At 47.6% G+C, this 15,020-nt stretch overlaps 1 protein-coding gene and 1 pseudogene across 7 annotated transcripts in view; both read left to right on the plus strand.

Moving 5' to 3' along the window:
• Positions 1-2,777, plus strand: part of HDAC4 (histone deacetylase 4) — a 180,141-nt gene extending 177,364 nt beyond the window's left edge. For all 7 annotated transcript variants that reach the window (XM_064717773.1, XM_064717774.1, XM_064717767.1 and 4 more), the window contains 3 exons: positions 163-247; positions 1,323-1,464; positions 1,898-2,777. In XM_064717773.1, the coding sequence (XP_064573843.1) occupies positions 163-247; positions 1,323-1,464; positions 1,898-1,937 (267 nt within the window). In that variant the 3' untranslated portion in view covers positions 1,938-2,777. The remainder of the gene's footprint in view (positions 1-162; positions 248-1,322; positions 1,465-1,897) is intronic.
• A 2,938-nt stretch (positions 2,778-5,715) lies between these two features.
• On the plus strand, positions 5,716-7,779 carry LOC135450652 (uncharacterized; annotated as a pseudogene).
• Positions 7,780-15,020: the final 7,241 nt, after the last annotated feature.

Genomic DNA, 15,020 nt, shown 5'->3' on the forward strand with positions numbered 1-15,020 from the left:
CTGGGCTGGCACAGGCATGTTCCCACTGCAGAATGACTAGTGGAAGGTGTCCCTGCCCATGGCAGGCATGGAGTGGGATGGGCTTTAATGTCCCTTCCCACCAGAGCCATTCTGGGATTCATTGGTAACATTCCTCTGGTGTTCCTCTCTCTCTCTCTCCAGCTTGACCCTCTTCCAGAGAAGGTTTTCCAGCAGAGAGCAAACGCTAACGCCGTGCATTCCATGGAGAAGGTCATCGAGATCCACAGTGAGTGCAGCCCCACCGACCCAGCCGGGTCCCTGGGGACACCCTTTGGGCTTCCCCACCATCCTGCCAGCTCCATGCTCCCGTTTCCCACTTTTCTGGTGGTCACTGCACCCTGAGCTGGGCTTGTGCAGTGACAAAGCCCAGCAGGGCTTTAGCCCTTAGTGGGAATTACAGAATCAGAGCACAGGTTAGGTAGGAAAAGGCCTTCAGGAGGATCCAGTCTAGCTGTTAACCCAACAAAAACTAAAAGCTCTAAAATCTCTGTAAAGGACAGACTGTCCTGCCATTAGAGGGTGCTCTTACTTCTTGGAAAGCAATTGAGTATCTCTGAATAACCCAAGTCTTGTTGGGTGTTGTGGCACCCATTAATTAGGAGTAGATAGGCATGGAAGTGAAGCAGGCTCTCAGGCACAGGCTGGGATTCTTGGGATGTCCTGTGCAGGGCCAGGAGTTGGATTCAATGATCTCTCCCAAGGGATGATCCCTTTCAAGGATACTCTATGAGTTTTGCTGGCAGCTGTTGATATTTTAGGTTTATTTAGCTAAGCAGTTTAAAATCATTGCAGTGAACCTTGCCTGGAGAAATTCTTGGCAATTCTTTCCTCTGGAGCCTTCCCAATGCTCTTCTCCATGCAAAAGGGTGTCAAACTGCTGACATAAAAAATACTTTGGAGGTTGAAGCTTGGACTTGGTAGTCCTGGAGGTCTTTTCCTACTTTAATGGTTCTAAATACATCTTGGACTTCGTTAGTCTTCAGGGATTTGCCCACTGAATGTACGTGGCAGTCAGCAGGTGGATCCAGACCTGGACTGCATCCTTCCCTCTCCTGGATTTTTTTGGTGGAGAGACATCTCCAGGCACATTTGTCCTTAGGTCTAGAAGTTTCTGAGGTATTTGAAGTGGAAAAGGGAACTATTTTTTGAGCACCTAAGGCCCTTGAAGTGAGAGTATGGATTAGATGAGTGAGAGTATGGATCGGATCAGCGTTCCTGAGCAGTTCCGAGCCAGCAGCCGGGTTTGGGAAAGCAGGAGCTGGAATGGTGCCCTGATGGCCCTGTTGTCACCTCTCCCCCAGGCAAGTACTGGCATTCCCTGCAGCGTTTCGCCTCCACGGTGGGATATTCCCTGGTGGAGGCCCAGAAGTGTGAGAACGAGGAGGCGGAGACGGTGACGGCCATGGCATCGCTGTCGGTGGGTGTGAAGCCGGCGGAGAAGAGGTCAGTGGTTTCCCATCACATTTCCAGAGCAGCCTTGCAGGTTAATCCTCTCCTTTCAGCCACTGCTGATGTGTTCCCCACGTCCCCTGTCCTCCGTGGGTTCCCAGAAAACCTTCCAGGCTGCAGGAGAGCAGCAGAGCCATGAGCTCTGTGCGCGCACCCTGCGCCTGAGCCTTCTGCTCCGAGCGTGGCTTTGGACCACACGAATGAATTTATTTTGCTGGGGAAAATCTTAATGTTGCCCAAGTGAGATTGTCCAAAACCCCTTCTTGGTGGCAAGTTTAATTCAGGTGATCCCAGCTGGCTGGGTGGGAAGGTGCTGGGAACATAAGGAGTGAGATTTGGCACCACAAATTATCCAGCTATGTCATGCCAAACCCTCTTTTCTCTCTCCCTTCCCTGTCCCACCCTGGCTGGCTGTGCAATCCCTCAGACCTGAGGACGAACCCATGGAAGAGGAGCCTCCCCTGTAGCAGCCACCTTCGAGCTGGAGTTCTCCTGTCTGTTCGTCTTCGTCTTGAAGCTCTGCCAAGAAGCTTTCTCTTGTTACTCCTGCGTCCTGTCACGGTTATTTCCCGAACACGGAAGGACAGCCAGGTGTAAAGCAAAGCAAGCGACACAAAAAAACAAATCTCTCCGCATCTTTGAGTCTCTTTTTGCTGAAAAAGCCACGCTGGTGAAGAGCAGCAAAGGACTGACACGTTGGGCACTCGCGTTCCTCTGGTCCTCACCGCGAGCAGAAAGAGGAACGATGCCCGGGAAGTCTTTGGCAGAGTTGCCAAACAAAAAAAAAACCACAAAAACGAAACGCGAGAATAATAAAGAAATCAAAGATTCAACAACACAAATCAAACAAACCTTAACGTAAAACTGGTGCTTACAAAGTTGATTACCCACAACTGAGCAATCTCCGCTTGAACCACTCAACCCATCGTGTACTTTCATTTCTTGGATATTTGGAAATGGCTCTTGCCTGCCTGTGCGTCACGACAGCTCTTGTCAGAACTGGAACGTTGGGAGATGATGGTGGATTTTTAACGGGGAGGGACAGGGAACGAGGACTCACCTGACACCTAAAGGAAAGGGAAGCAGAAGGGGGGGAATGGTAGCCCAGATGGAGTCGGCTTTATTGTCTCCAAAGCCATCTGAAGATGAGTTTGTGCCTTTTTTTTTAATTGATGGATTCGGTGCAGCTGGATTTTCTGAAGTTTGAGGAACAATGCCTTAAGTAAAAATTAATTAAAAAAACAAAACACACACGAAAACAAACAAAAAACCAAAAAAAAAAAAAAAAAGAAAAAAAAAAAAAAGAACACAGCAGTTCCTGAATATTTTTCCTCTGGTTGGGAAAGCCAAGGACTGCCATCAGGAAGGAAGACTTTTTGGCTTGTGCTGGCATGATGGTGGGAAGCAGGCATCAGCTGAACAGAGCGTCTCCAAAAACTGTCGACAAGTTTGGATTTGTTTTGTTTTCTTTCATTGCTGTTTCAGAGAAAAGGAAAAAAGAAAAAAAAAATTAAGGTAGTTGCCAAAAAAGTGGCAAATACTGTTGGGTCTTTGAAATTCAACCATTTTTAACAACCAATTTTCAAATGTTTTCTCTCTCTTCTACATTATCTAGTAATTGAACTTACCAATTTGGTTGTTGAAGCATGTATTAGACACAAATGCAGGTTTTAAGACTGGAATGCTTTTTATTAAAAGCAACTAGCATGAGATATTGCTTAAATTGTTAGGTATAAATATATATATGTGTATAATGTATATTCCAAATGTATTCCAAGCTTAGAAACCGGATTCCTATGAATTATTGAGAAAAATATTTATGATGCATTTATAGAAAAAAGGAAAGAAAATATATGTAATAAATGCATACTCTAACAGTAGCCATTGGAAGCTCCCTAGGGACAGATTTGGGAATTGGAACGTCAAAGGTGCTTTTGGAGAAGGATCTAGGTTGAAACTCGAGGACTTGTCAGGCGACAGGTTGGGAAGTTTTTCAGAAAGCCAACACTTTAGCCACTGGGCAACTACCCTAAACATTTGTATTTTAATTTAAGGTTTTTAGTTGTGATCCTTTTCTAACAAACACGAGAAAAAAAAAAGAGTTTTTTATAGCAAAGACGCTGAATTTGCTGTTAATTTTTATATGGATATTTCCCAAAACCCTCCGGAAGCCTTGTTTGTGTGACTCTGACATTTCTTTTCCATTTGGCAGGTTTCCTTTCTGAACGGCAATAGCATCTAAACCTTTCTTCCTCCCTCTTTTCTTGCTTATAATGCATGGATTTTCCTTTTTTTTTTCTTTCCTTTTTTTAAATTTTTTTTTCTTTTTTTAATTTTCTGTATTGTTTTCTCTCCTTTTCCTCAACTCTTTTGTACAGTGAGCAGCTTTCTGCAGGTGTAAGGAACTGTGGGCAGACCAGCAGAGTTTGTTTTTTTCTGGGAAAGGGCGCATTTTACCGAGGAGGAGGAGGAGGAGGAGGAGGAGGATGAGGGACGGCGAGGGGCTCCTTTGTTGTACCGATTCCGCCAACTGTATATTTCCTCAGCTCTCTTGTAGTAGCTCTGTAGAGAAAATAAGGAATTTTCTTGCCTGGTAGTGTTCAGTGGGCAATGCCTTTGTCCTGCCCGCGGCTCCTGGCGCTGCCTGCCCTCGGGAAGGCTCCTTGGATACTCCGGGACCGCCGGCCTTTTCTCTCCGCCGGACATGCCCGCAAACTCCCCACCTCCTCTCTCCCTCTTTTTCTCCTCTCTTGTTCTTCTTCTTCCTGATGCTGGGAGAGGTTTTGGAGGCCTTTTTTTGTTTGCCCCCCACCCCGAGGAGGGAATCCTCCCGGGAATGCCGGGTGGGAGAGGCCGCGAGCGCTGCCGTGGAGCTCCCCGTGCGCCTTCCTCCCGCAGTGCAGGACAGCACATCCCTCTCCCCAGCACCTCTCCTTAACCACCCTTCCTTCTTTTATCCTTTGCTCCCATGGTGACTGACTGGTGGGGTTGCTTCCAGTGACTTCTCTTCTTTCCAGTTCCCGAAGCAGCCGCTTTCGTTCCGTTCAGGACTCGCTGGCGGGAGGAATCGGGAGCGTGACCCCACGCTGGAGGCTTTTGTTTCCTTCCTCGATTTCTAGTGCAGTTTCAGAACCAAGACACTACAGTATTTGAGTTGTGCAAACCCAAGTACGTCCTAGAACCCCAAAAAGCCCCAGTGGCAAGGCCTGTCCTCGGCATATCCCAAAATTCCCCCGTGTGAGAGCACCGCGTTCCTGGGGATGTTGTGGTTTGGGGTTTTCTTCCATCTGACCACGCTGCTGCTGTGATCTCAAATCCATCCCGCTGGTGACTGACGTGGGGTTTGCTCCCCGTGCCCGGGGCAGTGCCTGTGTTTACACCTCCCTTTGTCTCGTCAGCTCTTCCCCGGAAGGTTTTTGACATTTCTGCTCCCGCTCGCGGCAAAGCTTTTTCCTTCCTTTTTGCTCTCCCGGGAGCTGCCGGCTGACTGTGCTGAGCCGGTTCCTTTGGAAAATCCCAAGGAGCTTGTTGGGATGCCACCTTCCTTCCTTCCTTCCTCCCTTCCTTCCTTTCCATCCTTTCCCTCAGCTTTTTGCCGGGACGGGAAGATTTTTCCCGAGAGGACAGAGCTCGTCTCCTCCAAGCTCCCGGCGTTGTGGATTTGTTTGCAGCATCCCCCTTTTCCCTGGGAACGCTGTGACCTTCCCTGGGGATGCTCTTCCCCGGGGATGCTCTCCGGGCCCAGCGCAGGCACGGAGAGGAGGGAGGGAGCCCTCGTTTTGAGGCTCTCCAGGGGGATTTTTCGCCTTTTTGAGCCATTAAGCTCCTTCATTTCAGATGACTTTGCCACGGGGCGGCCGTGCCAGCGGGGTGGGAGCTTGGGATGCTCCCACATCCCGGCCCGTGCTGCCCTGGGCATCCTTTGTACCTGCTTGGGAAGAAAAGGAACATCTTTCAATCCTCTTTACAGTGAAGTGAGGCCCAGTTTGCAGTACACAAGTAACCATTGGGGGTTTTTTGGTTGTTTTTTTTTGTTTGTTTGTTTGGTTTTTTTGTTGGTTTTTTTTTTTTTACTTTCGATACAAAACATTCCTTTTTTTTATTAGTCACGGTCATGTACTCATTCCATTCTTCCTTTTGTAAACTTTTTTGGGCCCATGTTCTTTTACGGGCATTGATATATATAAATATATATATAAATATATATGAATATATTTTTTTAAGTTTCCTACACCTTGAGGTTGCATGGTCTGTAAGGTTGGCATGTCTTTATATTGTATACAGATTTTGCACGCCAAACTTGGCAGCTTTGAAAACGATAATGAGAAAAAGAAAACAAAAACAACAAAAAAAAAAAAAGAGGTGGTTTGGGGTTTCTTTGGGTTGGTTTTTGTTTTGGTTTGGTTTTATATTTGTTTTTTTGTTTTTTTTTTTTTTTTTTTTGCTCTCGTGGCATTTGTGGAGACTAAAGGTTGGGATGTTGTTGTCACACACACTCACTCACCCACACAGCTACACACCAAGGAAGGAGAGTGGGAATTTTTTTTTTTCTTTTGGAGTCTTACTGAACTTAATAAGAAGAAATTGTGCTTTTTATTGTTAAAAAGAGTAAATAAATAAAAAAAAAAACAAAAAGGACTACTTAAAACATTTCTCATTTTAAGAAGAAAAGAAAAAAAAACTAAGACGTTTATCTAGCACTTGTGACTTACCAATAATAGAGTTTATTGTATTTATGTGGAAACAGTGTTTTTAGGGAAACTACGCCGAACACACCAAGTAAACTGCCTGTGTCATTATTATTATTATTGTTGTTATTATTATTATTTTCCTTTGGGTTGGTGTTTTTGCTTTGATTTCTCGGCTGGGTGGGGAGGTTGGATGCAACCCTTGTGTCAACACACACAGAGTCGTTCATTCCGAGGAGCCGGACGGACGGACGGACGGACGGATGGATGAGGAGGACTTTAAAGAGTTAACTCTTCAGCACAGCTGCGTTAACTTTTTTAAGAAATTACTTTTACATGATGTATTTTTGCTCGGTTTCACTTTAAGCAGTCGTGTACTGTGCAACACTGTGGTTTAAAAACGAGACTTTACAGCAAAAGGCAAAACGTGTTTCTTCATTGTCACGAAGTTGGGCTCGTTCTCAGCTCATCTTCACTTTGTCTTTGATATTGATGATGATGAAAAAGAAAAAAAAAAAGTATCCTATTGAAAGAAAATAAATTAACACTTTTTCTGTGCTCCATAGTGGAGGCGCTATTTTCCAATTTATGAGGATGACAAACTTATATATATAATATATATATAAAAGTGGGGGCGGGGAGGGGGGGGAAGGGGTTGAAACATTATTCACCCGAGAGCTTATTACAGATATGTAGTATCAAAAAGTTGTAACTATATTATATTCTACTTTATACCTATACATGCTCAGTATGACGTCACCATTGGTAGCAGCTACCGGTTTACGCTGTAATTTAGACACAATTTCACTCTTCCTGTATTGGACCCTCCTTTCAGTGATGGTAGCATTCTTTGTGCTCGACTTTCCGACGGTCCTTTCTTTTAAATCGGTGGAGTTGGAATATTTTTTCTCATTCTCGTTTTTTTTTCTTTCTTTGTTTTTATTTTATTTTTCTCTTTTCTCTTTATTTTGTTTGGGGTTTTTTTTTTTTTGTTTGGTTGGGTTTTTTTTCTTTTTTTCTCTTTTTTTTTTTTTTTTTACTGGCCAATGGTGTCTTTCTCTGACAGTACCGACTTCAATTTCAACTTTATTAGGAGTCCAGTATTTTGTACCACATTATGACAACTTGTTATTCTTGTGGTGTAAATAAAAGAAAAAAGTTAATTATAGTACCACCCGGGTTTCTGCTGCTCATCTTCTTTCCTTCCTTTGCTGGGATGGGATGGTTTCATCTGCTGGGTTCTTGATGTGTCATGGAAGGGGCCCTTGGTGCCAGAGAGGTTTTTTTGGGCAAAATATACCCATGTCTGCGTTGGGGTGTTCATGGAATAGCTCCTGGAGCTTCCCAGTTTCCTTGTGGCTCCCAGGTGCGCTTTGACAAGTGCTGCAAGAAACCAATTGGGTTTCCAGGTGAAGCAGCTCCAGCTTTACACCTTTCTCAGCCTTTTCCATATGTGTGTTCCCTCTGATTGGCTTCCTGCTGCTTTCTTGAGCCCCCTGAAGCATCCAAAATCCATCTGCTCCATGTGCGTCACCTGGAATTGCGCTGTGCTCACAGGGGATGAGGCCACGCTTCCGTTCTGGGCTCCTTGCAGTGGCTCCCTGGAGCAGCAGCAGGTTGAGACCTCACAGGGAAAACTTGGGATGCTCCCGGTTCCCTCGGCAGTGAAACATCCCCTGCTGCTTCTGCCTGGTTCATGGGATCATGGAGTGGTTTGGGTTGGAAGGATCCAGGAGGTCCCCTCTCATCCCACCCCTGCCATTCCTGGGACATCGTCCACTGTCTGGTACTGGCACACCCTGCCCAGGGCCCCCACTGAGTTTAATTTTATAAATTTCACTTGTTTTACTAATGTTTTCTCAAGGCTTAGTGCTCTAGATGCCTGCCCGTGGCAGTGGGAGCACTGCAGGGGGAGGAAAATGCTCCAATATTAAATGTACAACCTGAGCACACCGGGGGCAGGAGCTCATTCTGTGCCAGCAAAACGTCCTGGATTTATGATGGGATTTGGATCATCTTAATTTCTGGAGCAGAAACTTTCTCCTAGGGCTGGGTTGATCTCTTAGGGAATTCTCTGAAGCTCACTCAGGGCTGTGAGCTGGCAAAGCCAGCTCCTGCTGAGGATGGGGAATGTGCTCCCATCTGTCACAGACGTCTTTTATGGAAAATCCTTTCCTTAGGATTTTTCCTCCTGAGAAGCTGAGAGGCCTCAGGAACAAAATGTAAACATTGATTATCTGCTGCTGTGGAATGCAACAGGTGGGTCTGTGATTGGTCTCATGTGGTTGTTTCTAATTAATGGCCAATCACAGCCCAGCTGGCTCGGACTCTCTCTGAGACACAAACCTTTGTTATCATTCCTTCTTTTTCTATTCTTAGCTAGCCTTCTGATGAAATCCTTTCTTCTATACTTTTAGTATAGTTTTAATGTAATATATACCATAAAATAATAAATCAAGCCTTCTGAAACATGGAGTCAGATCCTCATCTCTTCCCTCATCCTACGACCCCTGTGAACGCCGTCACTCCCATCCCACAGCTGTGCTCATGGAAGGCTTCAGCAGGAATGGAGCAAATCCCAACCTCAGAGAGGGAAAGGGCTCCTGCCTGGGGGACACAGAGAGGGGCCAGGTGTCTCCTGGATGGCCACGAGGGAAAAGCAAACCTCTGCCCACGTTTACAGCAAATTAAATGGTTCAGTAGCAGAAGGAAACGTTTGGGGTTGAAACAGAACCACCCCAAAATCTCACTGCTGCACAGAAGAAGTGAGGGAAAACATTTCCTGTGTGGATTGGATCACACAGCCAGAGCATCAGTGTGCACTAGGCACAGACAGGTGCCCTTTATCTGATTTATTACAGGCCTTTTGAGTCTTTTCCATCTATTTCTTTATTAATTCATTCCCTTGCCCCACGGTGGGAAGGTTTAGATTCACAGAATCACAAAAAAGGACTTGAAAGGACCATCTTGTAACAGCCCCCTGCCATGGCCAGGGACTGCAAATTCACTGCAATTAAAGGAAAAAAAAAAGGGGGGGATTTACTGTATTTGGAAGGATGAGGGTGCAGTCAGAATTGTGCATTTGTGCTGTACCAAGGCACAATTATCCAATGGTCACCAACTTCAGAGTGCCTGCAGGAACAAGAAACCTGCTTCCCATTATACCAGGAAGGGAATGGGGAGCAATTCCTGGGCTTTAAAGGTGATTAAAGAGTCCTTGAGCAAGTTTTCAGAATTTCACTCTTCAATTACACGTTTGAGTTTGAAAGGGGGGAAAAAAAATAATAAAAACTAAAAATCCCTCCTTCCCCACCAGCAGAGGGCAATTCCTACAATCCCCCCCAATCCCCATGGATAATGCAGCCAGTGTGGGATTAGCAGCCACCTCTGAGCCGGCTGGGTTCAGCCACTGGGGAGCGCCGGGAATTCCTGGAGCCGGTTTATCCTGGAGTCTGTTAATCTCGGAGCCGGTTTATCCCGGAGCTGGTTTATCCTGGAGCTGATTTATCCTGAAGCACGTTTATCCTGGAGCTAGTTTATCTGGAGCTGGTTTATCCAGGTGGAGCCGATTTATCCAGGAAGAGCCAGTTTATCCTGAAGCTGGTTTATCCAGGAGCCGGTTTATCCAGGTGGAGTCGATTTATCCAGGAGGAGCTGATTTATCTGGAGCCGGTTTATCCTGGAGCCAGTTTATCCTGGAGGTGGTTTATTCTGGAGCCGGTTTATCCTGGAGCCAGTTTATCCTGGAGGTGGTTTATTCTGGAGCCGGTTTATCTTGAAGCAGGTTTATCCCAGAGTCGGTTTATCCTGGAGCCAGTTTATCTGGAGCTGGTTTATCCAGGTGGAGCTGATTTATCCAGAAAGAGCCGATTTACCCTGAAGCTGGTTTATCCTGGAGCTGATTTATCCAGGAGCTGGTTTATCCAGGAGGAACTGGTTTATCTGGGAGCCCATTTATCCTAGAGCCGGTTTATCCCGGAGCTTATTTAACCCAGGGCACATTTATCCAGGAGCCAATTTATCCTGGAGTTGGTTTGTCCAGGAGCCAGTTTATCCTGGATCCAGTTTATCCTGGAGCTGGTTTATCCTGGAGGAGCTCCCGGCACTGCTGAGGGTCCCCAGCCCGGGCAGGGGCTGCTCCCAAACCCTCCCGTGCTGGGCTCCAGCAGGAGGAAAACCGGGACCAAAAGGGATGAAATCCTTTGGGCTCTGGGAAAGGGGGAGAGAGCTCTGTGCAAGGAAGGGAGCCTGGAGCGGAGATGGGGAAAAACTCTGGGAGCATCCTGAGCCCATCCCGAACCCATCCCAAACCCATCCTGAGCCCATCCAGAGTCCATCCCAAACCCTGCCAAGGCTGGGGAGTATTGCATTTGTGGGGACCCCTGTGGCAGGCAGGAATGATGCATCTGACTCCATGTTCTCAGAACTCTAATTTATTATTTTATAATACTATATTATATTAAAGAATACTATACTATACTAAAGAATACAGCAAGGACACTTACAGAATGCTAAAAGATAATAATGAAAACTCCTGACTCTTTCCAGAGTCTCGACCCTGATTGGCCAAAGAGCCGAAACAACTCACCGCAGAATCCAATGGAACAATCACCTGTGGGTGAACAATCTCCAAACACATTCCACATGAGCACAGCACAGGAGAAGCAAATGAGATAAGAATTGTTTTCCTTTTCCCTGAGGCTCCTCAGCTTCCCAGGAGGAAAATCCTGGGCGAAAGGATTTTATCAGAGGATGTGAATGGGAGAGAGGAGCACTGGGCCAGCCAAGGGAGCAGGAGCTGCACCCCCCGCCTCCTAGCTGTTTTTAGGGAATGTCTGCAGCCAGGTGCCCAATCCACCCCGGGGGATGCAGGTGGGGAGAAGGAGAAGGAGAAGGAGAAGAAGAAGAAGAAGAAGAAGAAGGAGAAGGAGAAGAAGAAGAAGAAGAAGAAGAAGGAGAAGGAGAAGAAGAAGAAGAAGAAGAAGAAGGAGAAGAAGAAGAAGAAGAAGGAGAAGAAGAAGAAGAAGAAGAAGAAGGAGAGGAAGAAGAGGAGAAGAAGAAGGAGAAGGAGAAGGAGAGGAAGAGGAAGAAGAAGAAGAAGGAGAGGAAGAAGAAGAAGAAGAAGAAGGAGAATAAGAAGAGGAAGAAGAGGAAGAAGAGGAAGAGGAAGCTGTGGAACAGCTGCACACCCAAAGCACAGCGCAGCTTCCCACAGCTCTGGCTGGAAGCTGGGCAGGGCTGCCCAGCTCCCCTGGGCTGGTGGATGATGGCCCCTGACTCTCTGGGATGCTTCCCCTCCTTTCAGGGCACAGGGAATGCTCAGCCTGGGGCTGCTGGAGCAGCTCCATGCTGGGATAACAAAGTGCCCTGGCCAGGATCATCTGCTGGGCCCTGGGCCGTGCCAGACCCTGTGAGAGCTGCAAGTGGGATAACTGGGAGTGAGTTATCCCACAGGGGCTGCAGGATAATTCCTCTGTCATCCAAAGCTTTCTCATATCTGACCTCTCTCCCCCTTATCTGCCATGGGAAATTTGATTAGCACTGTTATTCCAAAACAATTCCTCTCCATTCCCATTGTGAGCAGAGAGAGGCAGGGCTGGGGGGTGAGGTCCAGGGCTGCTCCCAGCCCTGCTTGGAGAGCCTTGGAGGGAGATGAAGGGAAGAGGAATCTAGGCAGGTGTTGAAGATTTCCATGCAAGATGTTTTCCATTCCCATCTGTATGGCAGATTACCTTTGCCAAGTGGGCAGTTTGCTTTATCTCTCTCTCTGAGTGACCACATTCACACCTCCCTGGGAGGGGACATTGCTGATAACAGACTATTGAATGTCACTGCATGGCTGATAAGAACTAGAACATCCCATTGGGAGATGTGAGCCCAGAGGGAGGAGCCAAGCATTGCTACCCAGATATAATCCAGAGGTGTTTGAGACACCAGCACGGCTTTCTCCACGGGATTCCCCAGAGGAACAGCAGCTGCCTCTCCTTCCACTGCATCTTCAGAGGAAGAATCCATCCTTCTCTACAGATCCCCCTGCTCCAACAGAACCACCCCTGACACTGCAGGAGGGCTGCAGCCACATTTCCAATGGGACTGCCACCAACAGCCTGACCCACAGGGTGTCAGGCTGGGTTCTGACTCTGTCACTGTTGTTCTAGTGTACTGCATTGTTTATTTTATCCTTTTATTTTTCTTCTTCCCTATTAAAGAACTGTTATTTCTGCTCCCATATTTTTGCCTGAGAGCCCCTTAATTTAAAATTTATATCAATTGGGAGGGGTGGGGAGGGTTTACATTCTCCATTTCAGGGGAGGCTCCTGCCTTCCTTAGCAGACTCCTGTCTTTCCAAACCAAGACAGCAGGGAAGTGTCTGCAGATCCCACCAGGGCTGGAATCCTCTCTGGGAGGCAGCTGGATCAGGTTCTCCTTCCCAAGGATCCTGGCTCACCTGCCAGGATGCTGGGCTGCTCAGCATCCTGGTGCAGAGCCACGCTGGAATTCTGTCTGGAGGCAGGGAAGTGACACAGAACCATCAAACCTGGCAGGTCCCAACTTCCCCTCAGTCAGAAATCACGGTGCCTTGGGTTTGTCATGGAATCACTGTGGTTGGAAAAGCCCTCTCAGAGTACTCAACCATCCCCCAGCACTGCCAATCCCACTGAGCCCTGTCCCCAGGTGCCACATCCCCCTTGTCCTGCTGTAGGACAGATTTCTTCTCCTCCCTTGCTCTGCCTGAAAGAGGTTTTGCCTGTGTCATCCTCAGCTCTGGGACTTTGGGGAGTTGAGGATTCACAGCAGAGCAACTTCCAAGATGTGGAAACGAGAACTCACAGCAAAAACAGCTCTGAAAAATGCATTGGCTGACTGCTCAGGAGCAGCTCCCAGAGCAACATCTCTCTAAATAAACTTAAAAATAATCCCCCAGTTTTGCTTTGGGTCGGGTGTTGGGTTTTTCCCCCCCTTGGGCACAGCTAGATCCATGAGCTCAAAGGAACACTGGTGGCTGGAAAAGTGCAGTGGGATGGGAAGGGACGCCCTGGCTGCCACCAAACCCACCTGAGCAGCATCACCCTTGTCCTGCTGGGCCAATGTGAGGCTCAAGGGCTTTCCCAACTTTTAGCTGGATTTTCTTCTTTTCCAGACAACTTGGATTTCGCTTGCAACCTGTCTGGCAGCCTTTGGCTTCCTGCCTGCTCGGAGCCAGGGCCTGTGGAGATTAATGGCAAGGAAAATGAGGAATGCTGGCCGTAAAACTCTGAAATTGTGGGAAAAAGGCAGCTCAGAGAGGCAGCCTCTGGTGAGAAGGTGTGTGGCTGCCTCAGGGGTGGGGTTTGGGAAGGCCAAGGCTCTGGCAGGATTATTTTCCCCATCCCTGGAAGTGTCCCAGGCCAGGATGAGGCTTGGAGCAGCCTGGGATAGTGGAAGGTGTCCCTGGCCATGGCAGGGCTGGAATGAGATGAGTTTTAAGGTCCCTTCCAACCCAAACCATTCTGGGATTCTGAGAGTTTAAAGAAAATTTATCTCACAGAGGGGCTGGAGTGCCTTGAGTCTGACAAATCCCTTCCCTTCCCCTCCTGATGGAAAGGTTAAAATCCCCAGGGTGAGGGGTGCCTCCCTCCAGCAGGCAGGGATGGTTCATTCCCAGCAGGGGAGGGGAAACCCAAAATGTATTATTTATTAGTTATACCCAAAATCTATTATTTATTAATTATACCCAAGTTTTCCATGGGCTCTGTTCCCAGGAGCTGCATGGGACACCCCCAGGGTGTGCATGGGCTTCTCCTCCTCCTGGATCCCGGCTGCATTCCATGCACAATGGGAATTCTCAGCTATGCAATGGGGCGACCCATGGAAAGGACACCCCAAAACAGTGGGGATGGGCTGTTCCTCAGCAATCTGTGCCTGGAATTGGCATCCCAAAGCCTCCAGGGCAGCAGAGGCAATGCCAGCACCCCCTGGACTCCTGCTAAACAAGAGCAAAGAGCCCTGCAAGAGCAGCCACGCCAGGAGCTTTTATTGATCACAAAATTCACCTGGAAACATTTTAATCCTTACAAAATTCACTTGGAAACACGTTTGAGGCTTTGTTGTCCTCAGAGAAGGGGCTTGGTGAGCTCTGGCTGGAGCAGGGCTGTGACGGTGTTCACAGGGGTTCTTGGATGAGGGAAGAGATGAGGATCTGACTCCATGTTTCAGAAGGCTTGATTTATTATTTTATGATATATATTACATTAAAACTATACTAAAAGAATAGAATAAAAGGTTTCATCAGAAGGCCGGCTAAGAAGAGAATCAGAAAGAATGATAACAAAGGTTTGTGGCTTGGACAGAGAGTCTGAGCCAGCTGGGCTGTGATTGGCCATTAATTCCAAACATCCACATGAGACCACTCACAGATGCACCTGTTGCATTCCACAGCAGCAGATAATCAATGTTTACATTTGTTCCTGAGGCCTCCCAGCTTCTCAGGAGGAAAAAATCCTAAGGGAAGGATTTTTCACGAAAAGATGTCTGTGACACAGGGCAGCTTGGCCACGGCCAGGGAAGGAGGATTTGGGGATTTGGGGTGGGTGCAGCAAGGCTGGAGGAGCTCAGCAGGGATTTGGGATGCTGGGGCATGTCCCTGTCTGATCATGACCCTGTGGAGGTGTGGGAGGAGGGATGGGGCTGTTTGAAGTCCCAGCTCCCCTTTCCATACCAAAGCTTGATTAAATCAGCATTTCCTGGCTGGAAGTGGGGTGAGGACAGGCTCAGTGCTGCTGCGGCACCCCCAGAGAGCAGCACCAGGCAGCATCCCACCCCTGGAGGGGATGGAAGTGGGGTTTGGCCCTTGGAATGTTTTCTTTAGCCCAAACTCAACCA

The sequence above is a fragment of the Zonotrichia leucophrys genome, chromosome 7 (genome assembly GCF_028769735.1).
Source record: "Zonotrichia leucophrys gambelii isolate GWCS_2022_RI chromosome 7, RI_Zleu_2.0, whole genome shotgun sequence".
NCBI lineage: Eukaryota > Metazoa > Chordata > Aves > Passeriformes > Passerellidae > Zonotrichia > Zonotrichia leucophrys.